At 42.8% G+C, this 20,255-nt stretch overlaps 1 protein-coding gene across 1 annotated transcript in view; it reads left to right on the top strand.

Annotated features, from left to right (window-relative positions):
• Positions 1-20,255, top strand: part of LOC311106561 (scavenger receptor class A member 5-like) — a 54,678-nt gene that overhangs the window by 29,723 nt on the left and 4,700 nt on the right. The window contains exons 4-8 of the mRNA XM_084148941.1: positions 946-1,620; positions 4,137-4,217; positions 4,902-5,009; positions 13,615-13,680; positions 19,249-19,437. Coding sequence (XP_084005067.1) covers positions 946-1,620; positions 4,137-4,217; positions 4,902-5,009; positions 13,615-13,680; positions 19,249-19,437 — 1,119 coding nt within the window. The remainder of the gene's footprint in view (positions 1-945; positions 1,621-4,136; positions 4,218-4,901; positions 5,010-13,614; positions 13,681-19,248; positions 19,438-20,255) is intronic.

The following is a 20,255-nucleotide window of genomic DNA, read 5'->3' as shown; positions in this document are numbered from 1 at the left end:
AAGGAAACCCTGACACCCGGCTGGTGTACCGTCATATGCCCTCGGGAGCGAGAGCCGAATCCCACTGGGTCCAGGTGGAGAAGAGGTGGACTGTGGTATGGGTGGGAGAGTGGTTGGAGGAGGTGTAGGAAGGCCACCTCTCTCCCAACGGTCCATAGTATTCATCACCCTCTCCATGGCGGTGCCGAGAGCCTGGATGATAGTCGTTCCTCCATCGATTCGGACTGACTGGCTGTACCTGCTGACTCATTTACATCATCATTTACATTTTCGTCATTTAGCAGACGCTCTTATCCAGAGCGACTTACAGTTAGTGAATACATATTTTTTTTATACTGGCCCCCCCCCGTATAAATGGTGCGTGGTTCTGTCACGAGTGTCAGTGTAATGCGGTGGATCGAAGTCAGGCGCAGGGCACAGAACTCCTAGAAACGTACTTTACTGAAGTAAGTAAAGAATACAGCTCAGAATACATCCACACAGAGAGGAACTAACCCGCTCACCAACGACACACAAAACGAAAAACAACCACGCACAAAACACATTGGGAGCCACTGGGTTAAATAGGGAAGGCGTGATTACAATAATGGGCAACAGGTGTGTGACTATAGACAACAGGTGCAACATAGAAACATAGAACATAGATCGGCAGCAGCTAGTATTCCGGTGACGACAAACGCCGAAGCCTGCCCGAGCAAGGAGGAGGGGCAGCCTCGGCAGAATCCGTGACACAGTTTTAATGGTAATACTGTAGTATACAACTCCAAGTGTCATTAATCATCATTCCAGTGACAGTTAAGTGATTCATGTTAAGTGATAAATGTTCAGGAGCCATATACTGTAGTAAGCATTCTTCATCTTTAGCGTTTTCTATCTGCTATGGAGATGTAAGCATTGTAAAATCTAACATCCCCTCTTTCTCCTCTCTCCATGTGTCCTCCTCAGTGTCCAGGTCCCAGATGTCCTCAGAGAAGCAGGAGGCACTGATGGAGAACATGACCCGTATGGGGGACCACTCCCGGGAGCTCCAGCAGTCCCTGGGCGACATCTCCTCTCAGGCAGACCTCCTGGAGAAAATCTGGAAGCTGGAGAGCCTGTTCCAGAACCACAATGAGTCCTTACAGCAGCTGGGCCGGGCATTGCACGGCCTGGAGAGGGACATCAGGGATCTGCAGGGCCACTCCCAGTCGACAGACAGCACAGTGGAGCAGCTGGGGGACCGTGTCTCTGCCCTGAACCGATCGTCCCAGAGGAACATGAGTGGGCTGAGCAACCAGCTGGCCCAGGCCTCTGTCTCGCTGCACGACCACGACCTACTGCTGAGGAGCGCAGCGGATCAGGTGGACCAGCTCAAGGAGAGGCTCGAGGAGGTGGGATGGACGGTGGGCGCGGTCAACCACACATTCACAAGTGACATCAGCATCCATCACCTGAAGATCCAGGACCTGCAGGTGCAGATCAGCAACGTGAGCCAGGACACACGGTACATGAGGGAGACACAGGTGCAGATGGAGGAGACGCTGAAGAACGAGGTGGAGATCCTCAGCACCATCACAGAGGACCTGAGGCTCAAGGACTGGGAGCACTCCAATATCCTCAAGAACATCACCTTCCTAGAAGGTAATAACGGCCCCATCACTAATCACTGGCTAGAATTAAGTTTATGTCATGACTAACCCCCTAGAGTTGATTGACGCACCGGTGTGTCAATCTAAGTTACATAGCAAAAAAATCCCCATCAAAATCTGTCAGTTTAAGCTAGAGATATGTGTTACTGTATATCTCGCACTTTCGCGGTGAAAGGTGGCAGAGCTAGAGCGGTGTTTGTCAGACCATGACACATCCCGGAAATCTGTCTTCTCACAAAAACGTCTGTGGAATCCAAACGGTTTGACCTAGAAACTATTATGACCACTCTATGGAAAGGGGAGACTCTCACAAATGTTATCCGTTTTGCTCTACGACCCCACAGTAACCGGTACTGGTTTTAAAAAACGAATGTAAGTCTGAAGGTTGTTTTGTGCCTACCCAAAAAAAGGGGTTAAATATGTGTACAAATATATATATATATATTTCCTGAGTGTTCCTGAGTATGTTTTGACTGTCCTTTTTGCCATTAATGAATTTGCTATTCAATGCTTTTCTATGGTCTTTAGTTGTAAAGGCCAAATTCAATATTTGATCAAATAATTTTTGGATACTGTATATATTTTTGGGACCTAAAGGGGTCCTAAAATTCCAAATAAAATAGCTAAATGATCCATAGTATGACCATTTAAAAACAATTCCTTATGTCATCTTAGCACCCCCCAGTGCTAAGATGCCTAGATAAACAGTGGTATATCTAGGCTGGAAACCATTGTGGGTTAAATTTAGAAGCCTCCAAAACCAAGGAACTCAGCCCTGTCATTAGTTCCACCTCACATCACATTTGTTTGTCATTAAGCGTGGGTTTAGCCAGGAAAGCTGCACACCTCGCCATAGTACTTGGTGTTTCTGGCCTGATGCCTCCTCTCCCTCCCTCCCTCCCTCCCTCCATCCCTCCATCCCAATGCCTTTTGCTTATGTTTCATGCCTACCTTCCAATTTGGCAGCGGTGTACAAATGAGAAGGGAAAAAAACATATTACAAAAACACACATTTTAGCAAAGTTGAGAGGCGGATTAAGAAACTGTGATGTGTTGGTCTGAGGAGAGTGTTAGCATGGAAACATTTATAATCATCACACAGCCACTTGATTAACAGTAATGACCTCAGGAGTGACCTGTTTGCTGTTTTAGTGAAATGTCTTCTGGCTGGGAGGAGCAGTGTGTCCATTGACTTAATTCTCATGGAAATGTGATTTTCATTATATGAACATTGATCTAGCGCTATTTTCGTTATTCACCAGTGGTGAAACAAAACAAGGAAAATGTTATGTTCTTTTAGATAATTTGATAAATGGACATCCTGGTGTAAAACAATATCAGTCACCTTAAAAAGCCCCCCAAAAAGTTTTGGGGCCGCACTCTTCCTTAGAAAGCTAATGTTTTTAAATAATCTATCTATCAGCTTGATACCAAACGTGTCAAAACGGATTGACATGCAAATAGCCCATTACTAACATATGGTTTCTGTTCAGCCAACTCAGATTTGCTGATCCATTATACAGCACCACATATTGTTGCTTCACAGACAGCTCTTAATGTAAAATTTACACGGGTTGACCCTCATGTAGGATGTTTGTTTTTGTTGAACATTCTCAATTTCATTAATAGAAGACTCTAAATAAGAAGTGAGGAGTGATACCATTGATCCCACTAAAACAAACCAGTCACCACCCAATTCAATTCAGTGGTTTCTCCTTCAGGCCCCCCAGGGTGATATGACTTCTAAGTCAACCTGACTTCTCACTAGCCACTATTTCACTCTGATAGATTAAGATTTTCCCAGTAAAGTTTCAGGCCAGGCCAGGGGATGTGGAGTGGCTCAAAGCATGGCCAGGACAGTATCTTAGGCTCTACAGATGTAGGATCTTAATTTGATCATCCTGTTGCAAGAGAACTTTCCTGCAATGCAGGACATTTTAAACTTGTAGTGTATTTGAGGTTTAATTTCCACTTTGAAATGTCAGACTTGATTTTCCCTTACGAAAAATATGTCAACTCCTACAAAAATGTCAATTAATTGTAATCCACATAATAATTCACATTTCCTGTTGCTGCAGGATTATCTTCCTGCTGTAGCAAACTGGCTCAAATTAAGATCCGACATCTGTAAGGATCAGATCACACCATTATGTGAAAGGCTACTTTGGAACATGTCAGTTGGACAAAACAAGACTAATGTCTAACTATTCCATTGTGGTGTACCTTGTGTAACATGTGCTTTCCATCGTGGCCAAGCTAATTCTACAAACAAGTCTGAAGTCAGTCAACTGGATCCAAGTACAACAAACCATTGAACGATGTCCCTTAACCATGTTTCAGACTCAGATTAGAGGGTGTGGTGAAACAAGAATGACATACCAAAAGGAAACCAGTTATTTATGGGATTACACAACTTCAATAATCATATTGTCTTTATATTACAGTATATTCATCAGTTTATGTTATCTCAGGATCAACTCAATGTTTTAATTATGTTGTTTTCAACAGGGCCTCCAGGACCAAAGGGTGAGAAGGGCGATGTGGGGCCACTTGGGGCTCCTGGTGTGGCAGGCCTCACAGGGATGAGAGGTTCGTACACTGTACGGTACTGTCATTTGTCCTATTATAGCTTTCAACATACATTACTTTATTCAACCATTTTTCAACCATTTCTTCGAAACGTATCTTACTGTAATTGGCCCTGGTCACAGTTGTGAAATATGTAAACCCTCATAGACCCTCAAAGACATATTTCCAAGAAGAATGCTGAAAGCAAGCCTCCCTTCAGGAACATGGGACATGGGACATGGTTATTTGTCATAGCCATCCAAAACACTCTTCCCACCACATTCAGAATCTCAGTCATTCCACTATCCTACTTATTAACGGGTCGGGTACTCCAGTACATTACCTTGTGAGTAATGCAGTGACAATATCTTCAAATCACTGATTTATCAGGGGTTACCTAGTGAACAGGACCACCTGTGGTTCCAAACCCATAAATCCACTCTGTCTGCTAACAACCTAATAACATCCCCCCAACTGGGCTCAAAGCAACCTGGGAAAGGGAGTAAGGGCATTCCCTTAGATAGTCTTTCATGACATAATGATATGATGAATTGGAAAATGTTATTAAGGCATGCAATCGACCCATCTTACTTAAATATCCCGATAAGATAGGTTTGTTTTCATTCTTTGAAATGCATGCCAGATATCCTGTTTGAAAAGAATTGGGAAAATAAATCCAATGCTTTGTCTATGTCCTCCCGGCAGGTTTTACAGGAGAAAAAGGCATCCAGGGACCAAGGGGACTAAAGGGCCCTAGCGGCGCCGATGGCCTACAGGGGGAGAAAGGGGATATGGGACCCGAAGGGCCCAAAGGTATGTCTGATATTATTACTGTCTGACAGCTGTAGAGTCATTAGTTAAACTATCATCTGTACCTAGCTGCCTCTTTGAACCTTACAGGGGTGCTCTCACCGATTACATCTATCTCCCGCATCCTACTGTGCCACCGTGCTCTCTCTTAGGCTCAGGCTCCAGAGAAGGTAATCCAAGGCAGATGGATGGAGGCTCAGGGTCAATTCCGTCTGATTTGTTGTGTCTCATTGACAACTATATCTGCAGGCCCTCTGCCTCCCCATCCTAACCCAAAGCAGACCTTCCTAATCAGCTGAACTGCTGATTTGCTGAGCCAACCTTGCAGATAGAAATACATGACCAAAAGTATGTGGACATCTGCTCGTCGAACATCTCATTTCAAAATCATGGGCAAAAATATGGAGTTGGTCCCCCCTTTGCTGCTATAACAGCCTCCACTCTTCTGCATAGGCTTTCCACTCGCTGTTGGAACATTGCTGCGGGGACTTGTTTTCCTTCAGCCACAAGAGCATTAGTGAGGTTGGGCACTGATGTTGGGTGATTAGGCCTGGCTTGCAGTCAGCGTTCCAATTCATCACAAAGTTGTTCGATGGGGTTGAGGTCAGGGTTCTGTGAAGGCCAGTCAAGTTCTTCCACACCGATCTCGACAAACGATTTCTGTATGGACCTCGCTTTGTGCACGGGGGGCATTGTCATGCTGAAACAGGAAAGGGCCTTCCTCAAACTGTTGCCACAAAGTTGGAAGCACAGAATCATCTAGAATGTCATTGTATGCTGTATCGTTAAGATTTCCCTTCACTGGAACTAAGGGGTCTAGGCCGAACCATGAAAAACAGTCCCAGACCATTATTCCTCCTCCACTAAACTTTACAATTGGCACTATGCATTCGGGCAGGTAGCGTTCTCCTGGCATCCGCCAAACCCAGATTAGTCCGTCGGACTGCCAGATGGTGAAGCGTGATTCATCACGCCAGAGAACATGTTTCCACTGCTCCAGAGTCCAATGGCAGCGAGCTTTACACCACTCCAGCCAATGCTTAGCATTGCGCATGGTGATCTTAGGCTTGTGTGCGGCTGCTCAGACATGGAAACCCATTTCATGAAGCTCCCGACGAACAGTTCTCATGTTGACGTTGCTTCCAGAGGCAGTTTGGAACTCGGTAGTGAGGGTTGCTACCGAGGACAGGCCGATTTTTACGCAATACGCGCTTCAGCACTCTGCGGTCCCGTTTTGTGAGCTTGTGTGGCCTACCACTTCGTGGCTGAGCTGTTGTTGCCCCTAGACGTTTCCACTTCACAATAACAGCACTTACAGTTGACCGGGGCAGCTCTAGCAGGGCAGAAATTTAACGAACTGACTTGTTGGAAAGGTGGCATCCTATGACGGTTCCACGTTGAAAGTCACTGAGATCTTCAGTAAGGCCATTCTACTGCCAAAGTTTGACTATGGAGATTGCATGGCTGTGTGCTCGATTTTATAAACCTGTCAGCAACGGGTGTGGCTGAAATAGCCGAATCCACTAATTTGAAGGGGTGTCCACATACATTTGTATATATAGTGTATGTCTCCATCTTACCATACTAATAGAGGAAAGCCAACTGGTCCAACCTTAGCCCTGAGAACTGGCTGTAGACGCCTATGGTGCCTAGACACCATAGGTGTCTACAGCCATGTCTCAAAGCCTGTCCAACCTTGTTTCTAGAAAACCTTTTCCTCTTTCGTCACCTTGTGTGTTGAAAAGCAGCATTTGTTTTGAGAGATACTCCTCTCACACATATGATTTGAGATGCAGCGCCTTATCGTATTGGTCATAGATTTGACTCCACAATGGGCCTATTCTATTTCTCCATGCTAACCAAACAGCTGTTGTGGATCAGTTTAGTTTGCTGAACTGTCCGGTGCTGGAGGCTCAAACCCCTGTGAGCCAATAACATTAAGATGGGATGTGGATGCCCTGTGCTGTATATCTGCCCTGGTCTCACAGGTCCAGCTCTGTTAGACTGACTGAGACTACAACACGCATTAAACAGGGTTAGATAAATACGAATTCAAACAACAAAGGTGTTTCGCCTTTCAGTGATGCTTGCAAAATCACCCTTGTGGAAGAGGCAGAGGTGTTGTATAGCTTTTTAAAGGAGGCCTATGAATAGACAGGCAGTTTCATTATGTCCGTTTTTCTGTGAGGTAGAGTGGTGTTTGGCAATAGGTGTTTGAACCAGAGTGAGTGTCTAAAATTTCCCAACCTACGATGAGGATGTGGTCAGCTCAGAGCACTATCCGACACTTGGTGGTTCTGTTTGGGCGCCACTGCAATTGGCCCCGTCCTGTGATTTTGAATATGAAAATACAGGAATTAAACGTGGGATAATGGTCACTTTATAATCATTGTGTTATGTTACTTTATTACAGTAACAGCTCATAACCACACCTTGGGGTTTTAGACTTGTAATTACAGAGAGATGTTCCCACAGAACTGAGTGGTAGGACTTTGAATATTCCATCAAAGGCATATCTTTAGTTTGTTATTTTTATGAATATTCTACAAAATAGTACAATAATGTTCCTTTTTGCCTTATTGTGTGGTGTTTTCTATTATCATGGACATACTTCTGGTATTACAAATTAAAATACAACAAATCTGAAGATTTTATTGAGTGGAAATAAAGATTGAAATGGAATGATTACTTCATTTTCCACAGCCTCTCTCAAGTCCAGACAGTAAATTGCATTTATGGTGCTGGCACACTTGTAGCAATCAAGAATTTCAGATGAAACTGCAAGACTCCAGAATGTCCCTGCATCCACACTCAGACCCTCATCAGATCAACATCAAATGCCCTCTTTCAGGACACAAATGTCTTCAAGGAGGATCTACTTTCAGTCACATTTACAGTACCAGACAAACGTTTGGACACACCTACTCATTCAAAGGTTTTTCTTTATTTTTACTATTGTAGAATAATAGTGAATACATCAAAACTATGAAATAACACATATGTAATCATGTAGTAACCAAAAAAAGTGTTAAACAAATCAAAATATATGTTATATTTGAGATTCTTCAAAGTAGCCACCCTTTGCCTTGATAACAGCTTTGCACACTCTTGGCATTCTCTCAACCAGCTTCATGAGGTAGTCACCTGGAATGCCTTGTTAAAAGTTAATTTGTAGAATTTATTTCCTTCTTAATGTGTTTGAGCCAATCAGTTGTGTTGTGACAAGATAAGGTTGGTATACAGAAGATAGCCCTATTTGGTAAAAGACCAAGTCCATATTATGGCAAGAACAGCTCAAATAAGCAAAGGGAAACGACAGTCCATCATTACTTTAAGACAGTCAATTCAGAACATTTCAAGAACTTTGAAAGTTTCTTAAAGTGCAGTCGCAAAATCCATCAAGCGCTATGATGAAACTAGCTCTCATGACGACCACCACAGGAAAGGAAGACCCAGAGTTACCTCTGTTGCAGAGGATACGTTCATTAGAGTTAACTGCACCTCAGATTGCAGCCCAAAAAATGCTTCACAGAGTTCAAGTAACAGACACATCTCAACATCAACTGTTTAGAGGAGACTGCGTGAATCAGGCCTTCATGGTCGAATTGCTGCAAAGAAACCACTAATAAAGGACACTAATAATAAGAAGAGACTTGCATGGGCCAAGAAACACGACCAATGGACATTAGACCAGTGGAAATCTGTCCTTTGGTCTGATCAGTCCAAATTTGAGATTTTTGGTTCCAACCGCCATGTCTTTGTGAGACGCAGAGTAGGTGAACGGATGATCTCCGTATGTTTGGTTCCCACCGTGAAGCATGGAGGAGGAGGTGTGATGGTGTAGGGGTGCTTTGCTGGTGACACTGTCTGTGATTTATTTAGAATTCAAGGCACACTTAACCAGCATGGCTACCACAGCATTCTGCAGCGATACACCATCCCATCTGGTTTGGGCTTAGTGGGACTATCAGTTGTTTTTCAACAGGACAATGACCCAACACACCTCCAGGCTGTGTAAGGGCTATTTGACCAAGAAGGAGAGTGGTGGAGTGCTGCATCAGATGATCTGGCCTCCACAATCCCCCGACCTCAACCTAATTGAGATGGTTTGGGATGAGCTGGACCGCAGAGTGAAGGAAAAGCAGCCAACAAGTGCTCAGCATATGTGGGAACTCCTTCAAGACTGTTGGAAAAGCATTCCAGGTGAAGCTGGTTGAGAGAATGCAAAGAGTGTGCAAAGCTGTCATCAAGGCAAAAGGTGGCCACTTTGAAGAATCTCAAATATAAAATATATATGTTGATTTGTTTAACACTTTTTCGGTTACTACATGATTCCATATGTGTTATTTCATAGTTTTGATGTCTTCACTATTATTCTACAATGTATAAAATAGTCAAAACAAAGAATAACCCTTGAGTAGGTGTGTCCAAACGTTTGACTGACACTGTATAAGACTGTTAACTGACTTCAAATAGTGAGGCCTTTCCATGTCTATAAAGCATATGACATCATCGGACAAGCCAGAAAGATGCCATAACATTTCTCTCCGCTCACTCTTAAAGAGGAGATGCAGGATGACTGTGCTTTCAGCCTCTCAATCCCAATGATCTTTTAAATTAAATCCTTTAATCGTTAAATTGATGTTGTCTTTTGCCCTGACCCCTTTTTGTCTTATAAAAGTGGAATACAATCCACAGACAGCTGAGTTGCCTCAGATGAAGAGAGCGGAGCAACAAAGAAAACAATAGCCCACAACAATGGACGTCAGATCACAGAGAATCAAGGACATATGTGTTCATGTTGACTTTTGGGGAAACATACACCCTAAAAATATTTGCTATTTGTACTGTTTTTCTAGTCCACTGCATTGGCTAGGAAAAACAAAGCCGAAGAGATTATAGTTCACAAGGGGGTTGTCCTATAATTTGAAAGTCTAATGACAAGGTGATTACATTTAGTTTGTGGGGCTTCAATTCAGGTTAACAAGATTATAAGGTATCCAAAGGGAAATTGAGCTGAGGGATAATGTCTAATATCAGACCTGAGGTTGGTTCATCTGGCTTTCTTCTCGGGGTGAGGGGGGCTATTTTTGAGCTACTTTATGTTCCCCCAACCATGAGCAAAAATACCCTCTCATCCATGTCTCCCAAGTATTCCAGTAAGGCAATTTGGAAACCTCAAACCATAGGTCTAATCCCTGCCCACCCACATAAAGTAAACAATGACAAAGTCAACCATGACAGAGGGAGAGGGCACCTCTTAGAGGAGAAGTAGCTTGTTGGAAGGTTCTCTAGGTACAGTTGAAGTCGGAAGTTTACATACACCTTAGCCAAATACATTTAAACTCAGTTTTTCACAATTCCTGACATTTCATCCTAGTAAATATTCCCTGTCTTAGGTCAGGTAGGATCACCATTTTATTTTAAGAATGTGAAATGTCAGAATAATAGTAGAGAGAATGATTTATTTCAGCTTTTATTTATTTCATCACATTCCCAGTGGGTCAGAAGTTTACATACACTCAATTAGTATTTGGTAGCATTGCCTTTAAATTGTTTAACTTGGGTCAAACGTTTCGGGTAGCCTTCCACAAGCTTCCCACAATAAGTTGGGTGAATTTTGGCCCATTCCTCCTGACAGAGCTGGTATAACTGAGTCAGGTTTGTAGGCCTCCTTGCTCGCAAACGCTTTTTCAGTTCTACCCACACATTTTCTATAGGATTGAGGTCAGGGCTTTGTGATGGCCACTCCAATACCTTGACTTTGTTGTCCTTAAGCCATTTTGCCACAACTTTGGAAGTATGCTTGGGGTCATTGTCCATTTGGAAGACCCATTTGCGACCAAGCTTTAACTTCCTGACTGATATCTTGAGATGTTGCTTCAATATATCCACATAATTTTCCTTCCTCATGAGGCCATGTATTTTGTGAAGTGCACCAGCCCCTCCTGCAGCAAAGCACCCCCACAGCATGATGCTGCCACCCCTGTGCTTCACGGTTGGGATGGTGTTCTTCGGCTTGCAAGCACCCCCTTTTCCTCCAAACATAACGATGGTCATTATGGCCAAACAGTTCTATTTTTGTTTAATCAGACCAGAGGATATTTCTCCAAAAAGTACAATCTTTGTCCCCATGTGCTGTTGCAAACCGTCGTCTGGCTTTTTTATGGCGGTTTTGGAGCAGTGGCTTCTTCCTTGCTGAGCAGCCTTTCAGGTTATGTCGATGTAGGACTCGTTTTACTGTGGATATAGATACTTTTGTACCTGTTTCCTCCAGCTTCTTCACAAGGTCCTTTGCTGTTGTTCTGCGATTGATTTGCACTTTTCGCACCAAAGTACGTTAATCTTTAAGAGACAGAACGCGTCTCCTTCCTGAGCGGTATGACGGCTGCGTGGTCCCATGGTGTTTATACTTGTGTACTATTGTTTGTACAGATGAACGTGGTACCTTCAGGCATTTGGAAATTGCTCCCAAGGATGAACCAGACTTGTGGAGGTCTACAATTTTTTTTCTGAGGTCTTGGCTGATTTCTTTTGATTTTCCCATGATGTCAAGCAAAGAGGCACTGAGTTTGAAGGTAGGCCTTGAAATATATCCACAGGTACACCTCCACTTGACTCAAATGATGTCAATTAGCCTATCAGAAGCTTCTAAAGCCATGACATCATTTTCTGGAATTTTCCAAGCTGTTTAAAGGCACAGTCAACTTAGTGTATGTAAACTTCTGACCCACTGGAATTGTGATACAGTGAATTATAAGTGAAATAATCTGTCTGTAAACAATTGTTGGAAACATGACTTGTGTCATGTAGATGTCCTAACCGACCTGCCAAAACTATAGTTTGTTAACAAGAAATGTGTGGAGTGGTTGAAAAACGAGTTTTAATGACTCCAACCTAAATGTATGTAAACTTCTGACTTCAACTGTACATTCACTACCGGTCAAACGTTTTAGAACACCTACTCATTCCATTTTTTATTTAATTTTTTACTATTTTCTACATTGTAGAATAATAGTGAAGACATCAAAACTATGAAATAACACATATGGAATAATGTAGTAACCAAAAAAGTGTTAAACAAATCAACATATATATTTTATATTTGAGATTCTTCAAATAGCCACCCTTTGCCTTGATGACATCTTTGCACACTCTTGGCATTCTCTCAACCAGCTTCACCTGGAATGCTTTTCCAACAGTCTTGAAGGAGTTCCCACTTATGCTGAGCACTTGTTGGCTGCTTTTCCTTCACTCTGCGGTCCGACTCATCCCAAACCATCTCAATTTGGTTGAGGTCGTGGGATTGTGGAGGCCAGGTCATCTGATGCAGCACTCCATCACTCTCCTTCTTGGTAAAATAGCCCTTACATAGCCTGGAGGTGTGTTGGGCCATTGTCCTGTTGAAAAACAAATGATAGTCCCACTAAGCCCAAACCAGATGGGATGGCGGATCGCTGCAGAATGCTGTGGTAGCCATGCTGGTTAAGTGTGCCTTGAATTCTAAATAAATCACAGACAGTGTCACCAGCAAAGCACCCCCACACCATAACACCTCCTCCTCCATGCTTTATGGTGGGAACCACACATGCGGAGATCATCCGTTCACCCACACCGCGTCTCACAAAGACACTGCGGTTTGAACCAAAAATCTCCAATTTGGACTCCAGACCAAAGGACACATTTCCACCGGTCTAATGTCCATTGTTCGTGTTTCTTGGCCCAAGCAAGTCTCTTCTTCTTATTGGTGTCCTTTAGTACTGGTTTCTTTGCAGCAATACGACCATGAAGGCCTGATTCACACAGTCTCCTCTGAACAGTTGATGTTGAGATGTGTCTGTTACTTGAACTCTGTGAAGCATTTATTTGGGCTTCAATTTCTGAGGCTGGTAACTCTAATGAACTTATCCTCTGCAGCAGAGGTAACTCTGACGTCCATTGATGGTTTTTCGAGTTCTTGAAATGTTCCGTGTTGACTGACCTTCATGTCTTAAAGCAATGATGGACTGACGTTTCTCTTTGCTTATTTGAGCTGTTCTTGCCGTAATATGGACTTGGTCTTTTACCAAATAGGGCTATCTTCTGTATACCCCGCCCCCCTACCTTGTCACAACACAACTGATTGGCTCAAATTAAGAAGGAAATAAATTCCACAAATTAACTTTTAACAAGGTACACCTGTTAATTGAAATGCATTCCAGGTGACTATCTCATGAAGCTGGTTGAGAGAATGCCAAGAGTGTGCAAAGCTGTCATCAAGGCAAAGGGTGGCTATTTGAAGAATCTCAAATATAAAATATATTTTGATTTGTTTAACACTTTTTTGGTTACTACATGATTCCATATGTGTTATTTCATAGTTTTGATGTCTTCAATATTACAATGTAGAAAATTGTAAAAATAAAGAAAAACCCTTGAATGAGTAGGTGTTCTAAAACTTTTGACCGGTAGTGTACATGTAATACTGTTCTTGTTCAAGTGGATCATCAGTTTCACTTATGTATAGTTTAATTTTGTACTTACATGATGTTATATATTAATCTGTGCTACTTCTTGTTATGCCACTGAGCGTAACACAATGTTTTGTTGTCTGTCTGTCATTTCCAAGGTGACAGAGGAGACAGAGGACTGAAGGGCGAGAAGGGAGACCGAGGTGACCATGGTGAAAAAACAGGTGAGACCAGTGAGCGCAGTGAAGAGTTATGGGATTGCTGATTCCTTCTTATCCTCCAAATGATCTTCGTCCATGATGTTGTCAATCGTTATCTGCATACATATCTCTAACACTGCTGCATCGTAAAACGAGTTATTGTAATAGGTTGTAATAAAACCCAGGTAGGCTATAGGAGGGGTTGAAGGAGTGCAGAGGGTCTTTTGAGGCCTGTTCCCTCTCTGTTTGGCTTTGGAATGTCGTTTGCTCCATCACAACACATTCCAAAACTCAGCACCAGAGCTGAAGTCACATGCTGGTCTCAGTCTAGTGAGTTCATTACTCATTTACATCAGTAGCTGGAGGCTCTCATCTGGCAGACCCCACCTGTAAACAGGGATGCCAGTGGATCAAACAGAAAAATAAAGTATTTTTATGGGCCGAGTCACAACAGGCATAAATCTCTGCTCTACTTCTACATGGAAAGGTCACCTCATATGTTGAAGTAGGTATTAGCATGACGTTTTACAGGTTTCTTCCTGTATCCAAACCACTCAATATGGCTTACCTCACCAAATAATAAGTATCAAAACATTTATTCACAATGTTTGAAGCATGGGCAAACTGGTTAGTAGGCCTAGCTGTACGGAGTGGGCCTGTCGTATCGTTGTACAGTATATGCCCGCACACCACCACTGACAGGTAATTTCAATAAAACCACAATGTATTTTCAAGCAGGGAAAGAAAACAAACCCACAAACCTCAATGTCTTCCCTCACACAGGAAATATTATTCTTTCTGTATGACATCATTAAACCCATTTTGGTGTGATGAGAGCTGGAACGGTGTTCTTCTTAAAGTGACAGCTACAAACATCTGAAATATATTTCTCTCTGTTAGCTACAAGGAGGAAAAGATCAGCACTCTACATTCAAAGCCATGTGATTTAAGAGGATTGAGGGCGATTTCTTTTTTTCTTCTGGTACTTGGTCTGGAATTGTTTCCATATTTGTCAAGCGCTCATGCTAGTGGTTGATGGAAAGCAGTGGTGTCACACAAAGTATAGGTCCTCGTAGTGAGAGGAAGGTCTGTCACAGCTCAGACACCGTGGGGCTTTTTGAGTTGGGGATCGCTCTCCCCCAGTCCCCTTGTTCATTTATCTTCTTTACGCCGCTTTACTTTTAGAACGTCACAACTGACAACCATGCTTCTCCTAGAAGGCTGAGAGCTGGGGTTTACCTCAGGCTGAGGGTTAGGGCTGAGAGCTGGGGCTGAGAGTTGGGGGTGCAGTTGGACCTAAAGCCCCATATACTGTAACTAGCGTGACAAGCAGTAAAATGTCAGGTACTTTAAAGCTTACTTGGTAATTGTTGCCATAGCGTTGCTTTTCACCCTCACACCCACACACCTCTCAGGATGGGGGTACCAAACTTTGATATGATATCCCAAGAGTCCAACAGAAACTGAAGTAAGCTTGGATTTGAAAGATTATTTTTACAGGACAGACACAAGCTCCATTCTCCACATTTGAAGTGTCAACCTGGTGCTAAGTTATTGACTGCGACTTTACTCATATACACATGCATGAGCAGTCACATTTACATATGAACAGCCTGAAGTTGTGAACATATACACACTCACACGTGCACTCAGACCTGCACACACACACACACACACGCACCAAAATGCACAGCATTGTCTTAGACCATTAGTCCAGAAATGTTGTTGCAAAGGGCCGAACATCGGTTCCCTGCCAGATGTTGTAAGCTGTTGCGCTAAGATTAAGATTCACTCCCTTCCTCTCCCCTAAGAGTAGAGAGGAAGGTAGAACATTTGGTTGACTGCCAGTTTTATAGGTCAGTATAGCCATTTTAGTTATTTAATCGGTTATTGTTTATACCCTGATTATGTGCTCATACATGCCAAATTCAAGTCAGATATCATTTTTTCCCAGTATATTTTAATAATGAAAATACCTAGTTAAAATTGTAGTTTAGATGACGTAAAGTATAGCAAAGTGGGCCAGTGCTCCAATCGCCAAATGCACATTTGGAAACATGCCTGCTTTTATAAGGTATTGACAGCACTGTTTATAGTGTTTTCTCCCACAAGACTAAACAGCTCTGTTTCTAGAACAACTACTTTTTCATTTCATTTAGCAGACGCTCTTATCCAGAGCGACTTACAGTTAGTGAATGCATACATGTTGTTATTATTTTTAAAAATTATTTTATACTGGCCCCCCATGGGAAACGAACCCACATCCCTGCCGGCCAAACCCTCCCCTACTTTGGACGACGCTGGCCCAATTGTGCGCCGATCTCCCGGTCACGGCCGGCTGCGACAGAGCCTGGACTCGAACCAGGATCTCTAGTGGCACAGCTAGCACTGCGATGCAGTGCCTTAGACCACTGCGCCACTTTGGATTCTCAGTTGTGAAACTACAGAGAGATGTCATGAGTGTGGCGGTAGAAATGGGAAGTACTGGTTTTCATTACGCCGTCATGTGATCAATTAGCTGGACTTTAATAGGCCCTGTATTATACTGTGCATGAGTCTCTCTCAGGAGAAGTCTGCTAAGAGGTTTTCTGTTGGATGTGTGATTAACTTAAGTTTCTGGCTGAATTTCTAAAATGATTTGACCAAACCAAGCCTCATGCTGGCCTCAAGGGAGGTCTATACCTGGCTGCAACATATTTTTCATTAGGTATTTTGTTCCAGGATTACAGGACTAGGCATAATTTGCAGGGGAGCTGTAATATGACATCCTGGCTAGAACTACCATTTCCCCTCCTTCCTATTCTTCCTAAATCTTCCCAAACATGATGGTGGATGGGAGGCCCCTTGGATCAGCCTCCCACTGTGTGTGCTGTGGGAAAGAGACGCCTGCTGTCTAGTGTGGCACACACACACACACACACACACACACGAGGATAATGACATTACCCAACCAGAACCCTCTTTAAACAAGGCAGAACATAGTCTAGCACCAACAAACACAGCGGAGTTGACCTGAGAGGGAGGAGATGGCCTCAGCACAGTTACGATAGCACATAGACTGGTCCCTGTGATGGCCATATCTGGGAGGTGAGGTCTTGCATATGAAATTCCATTAGGGACCGTGAGCAGAGACACATACAGTCCAGGGTAGAACACAGATTGTGTTTGGCTAACCAAAGAACTGACAACACACATTTAGTCAGTGAAAGCCCGAGAGATGTAGTAGTGTTTGTATTCAGACGTACAGATATCAAGCAGAGATAAATTATAGAGTAAATGCTTGTACAAGTAGGCAAACTCAACATGTGAGATTGTTTGTTATATTGCCCTTGTTCTGCAGTAGGCTACAGCTAGACAGTTTATCTTGACAAACGGTAATAATTTCACTTTATGATATGGCTAATATCCTGTCCCTGCATCTCTATTTCTTGTGACAACATTCTCTGACCTTATTCCACAGAAGGATAGGGGAGACTCTACTCTACTACATCACTTAGTCATAAATGTCTCTATGTAACAGTGTAACATAGTCCTCTAAAGTGCACTCAATTCTATTTCTCGTTTCCTATTTCCCTAAAAGCAGTATTTCATGAATCACTTACAGCTGTACGATTGTTACGTTTTAGTGATACTACAGTAAGTATGTGTATCTCTGATTTAGCTCTGTAGGCTAAATCAATCTGACCTCATAGTGCCAGTCAAGTAGACCTATGCATCATTGTGCTGAAATAGGCATTTATAAGACCTTGGGCTTCTCCATGTCGGTACTGCTACCTACTGCACACAGATCCTCATCCACTGTGCCCTGTTAGTTACCCTGCTAATACCACCCTGGCTCTGGTCTAGCCCTATCAGAGATAACCTGGGTCTGCTTCTCACTGGACAGATTAAAGTTTCCTGAGCCATTACCAGAATAATCCCTAATGACAAAATGAAAGTTCTGCCTACATGTCTGTAGCAGACACATGGTTTCAGTCTGCCAGATTGGCTGCATGTCTCAGGCTAAGAGTAGAGCGTAGCTCAGGGTCCAGCATCTGCAACACATTAACAACATGTTCCTGTGCTCTTTTCGAGTCTATCCTCCAGATTCATGTTCAGCCATTGGGGCCCCAGGTTATTCATCTCCTATAAAGGTAAATAAAGGCTAGTTGATAGTTGAGTCAGAGTTAATCTTCCAATGTGAGGTGCATTTACACATGAACAACCTAAAGTTGTGAACATATACACACTCACACGTGCAGACCTGCACACACAAACACCCCAAAATGCACAGCATTGTCTTAGTCCATTTGTCCAGAAATGTTGTTGCAAAGGGCCGAACAGATCAGATCAGCCTCCCACTTTGTGTGCTGTGGGAAAGAGACGCCTGCTGTCTTGTGTGGCGCCCGCACACACACACACACACACACACACACACACACACACACACACACACACACACACACACACACACACACACACACACACACACACACACAAGGATAAAGACATTACCCAACCAGAACCCTCTTTAAACAAGGCAGAACATAGTCTAGCACCAACAAACACAGCGGAGGTGACCTGAGATGGAGGAGATGGCCTCAGCACAGTTACGATAGCACATAGACTGGTCCCTGTGATGGCCATATCTTGAAGGTGAGGTCTTGCATATGAAATTCCATTAGGGACCGTGAGCAGAGACACATACAGTCCAGGGTAGAACACAGATTGTGTTTGGCTAACCAAAGAACTGACAACACACATTTAGTCAATGAAAGTTTATCTTGACAAACTGTAATAATGCCACTTTATGATATGGCTAATATCCTGTCCCTGCATCTCTATTTCTTGTGACAACATTCTCTGACCTTATTCCTGACCTTGTTCCTGTGCTCTTCTCGAGTCTATCCTCCAGATTCATGTTCAGCCAATAGAGCATCAGGTAATTCATCTCCTAAAAAGGTCAATAAAGCCTAGTTGAGTCAGAGGTAATCTTCCAATGAGAGGTACTAATCGTTTTCAACACCTTCTACTGCCCCGGCATGACCACAAGGCAATTTTCACTCCAAACTCTTTATAATTTAAGTTATGGAGGTCACCAAGCTTGGAGGCGATAATCACCCCTAATAGGAAACCCCTTTGATCAAACAAGCTTCATTGAAAGCATTTCCTAAAGTTGTGTTCAAGTGTTTTGTTTTATTTCCCCGCTTATGGAAAAATAATTTACATTAAATAAAGTTAGAAAGATGTTTGGCTTGTTGCTCCATATCTGATGGATTTATTTGTCTAAATGAAATGTACAAACAGTGCTTTGAACAAACTAATCAAAAAAGTATGACTTCACTAATCCAAGACATGCTGGTAAACCAAGCTGTTTGGGAAATCAACAGCAAATCAACTTGCCAGTGTCCTCTGAATATTACTGTAATTCAATTTACTTTACAGCAATGCACTCTTTGATCCCACTTTTGGGTTAATATACTGAGTTAAGCCACCTCAACCTTATCTGTGATCTGTGGTCTAGGAAACCCTCAGGGTTTTTGGCCCATGACCAGCTTCCCCTGTCTAACCACCATACATGTCTCTCTCTCCTGCTGTGTGTTTGTGATTCAGTGGATGAGACACTGGTGAGGCTGGTGAATGGATCAGGCCCTCACGAGGGGCGAGTGGAGGTGTTCCACGAGAGGCGCTGGGGAACAGTGTGTGATGATGTCTGGGACAAGAAGGATGGCGACGTGGTCTGCAGGATGCTTGGCTACAGAGGAGCCTTCGAGATTCATAAAACAGGCCGGTTTGGACAAGGTAAGCCTTTTGGCCGTTTTAATCTCTATCGAGTTGTGAACTAACTACAGTGCAGACTGTGATAAACTTGTGGAGGGTGATTATGATTTTTACCATTTGTTTTTGTAATTGTACTTTTTTATGGTGGGTATTAGAGCACACAGCATTCGAATACTACTGAGATCCATATACGTTTATAGGGAAAATCATAGGAGCCAGATGCCATCAAAAATGTGCCAGTGGTAATATCCATCTGTTTCCTCTCTTATGACCTATTTTCAACAACCATCATTATATCATGCATAAACACACATCTCTGTTTGGTCCAATCAAAATATTATGGTGTATTAATATTATTTAGTTCAAATTAATCTGGAAAATTCCAAGAACCATTCTTTAAAATTAACAATAATTCACATGTACTTTTGAGGATTAATTAAACAGTTGTAAATGTGTCTTTCATAGACCCCATTTGTGAAGCTAAATTTAGTTTTTTTTATTCTTGACCTCATCCTGACCCATATTTGTATCTATAATTATGTTAGAGACGACATTGTGCATGGTCAATCCAATAAATAATTCTCAAAATTAGTGTTGAGATGCTGGGTAAACCAGTTTAGGAGGCATGTCTAGTTAAAAATAAACCCAACAGTGATGTATTAGGCCCAGCTCCAAACATCTGTGGTGAATGTATACTATGCTATACTGGTCCTGGCCAAGTTTCCTTTTCAAGTGTGCTTCATGTTCATGTTGCACTCAAGATGTTTCAGTTATTCAATGTTATGTAGTTGGTGGTGCTCAAACTTGGAGTCTTCTCTCATGGTGCTAAATGTGGTAGA

This window comes from Coregonus lavaretus, assembly GCF_964263955.1.
Source record: "Coregonus lavaretus genome assembly, chromosome: 31".
In the NCBI taxonomy this organism is placed as follows: Eukaryota; Metazoa; Chordata; class Actinopteri; order Salmoniformes; family Salmonidae; genus Coregonus; species Coregonus lavaretus.
The sequence above is the reverse complement of the archived record's forward strand: the minus strand, read 5'-3'. Positions and strand labels throughout refer to the sequence as shown.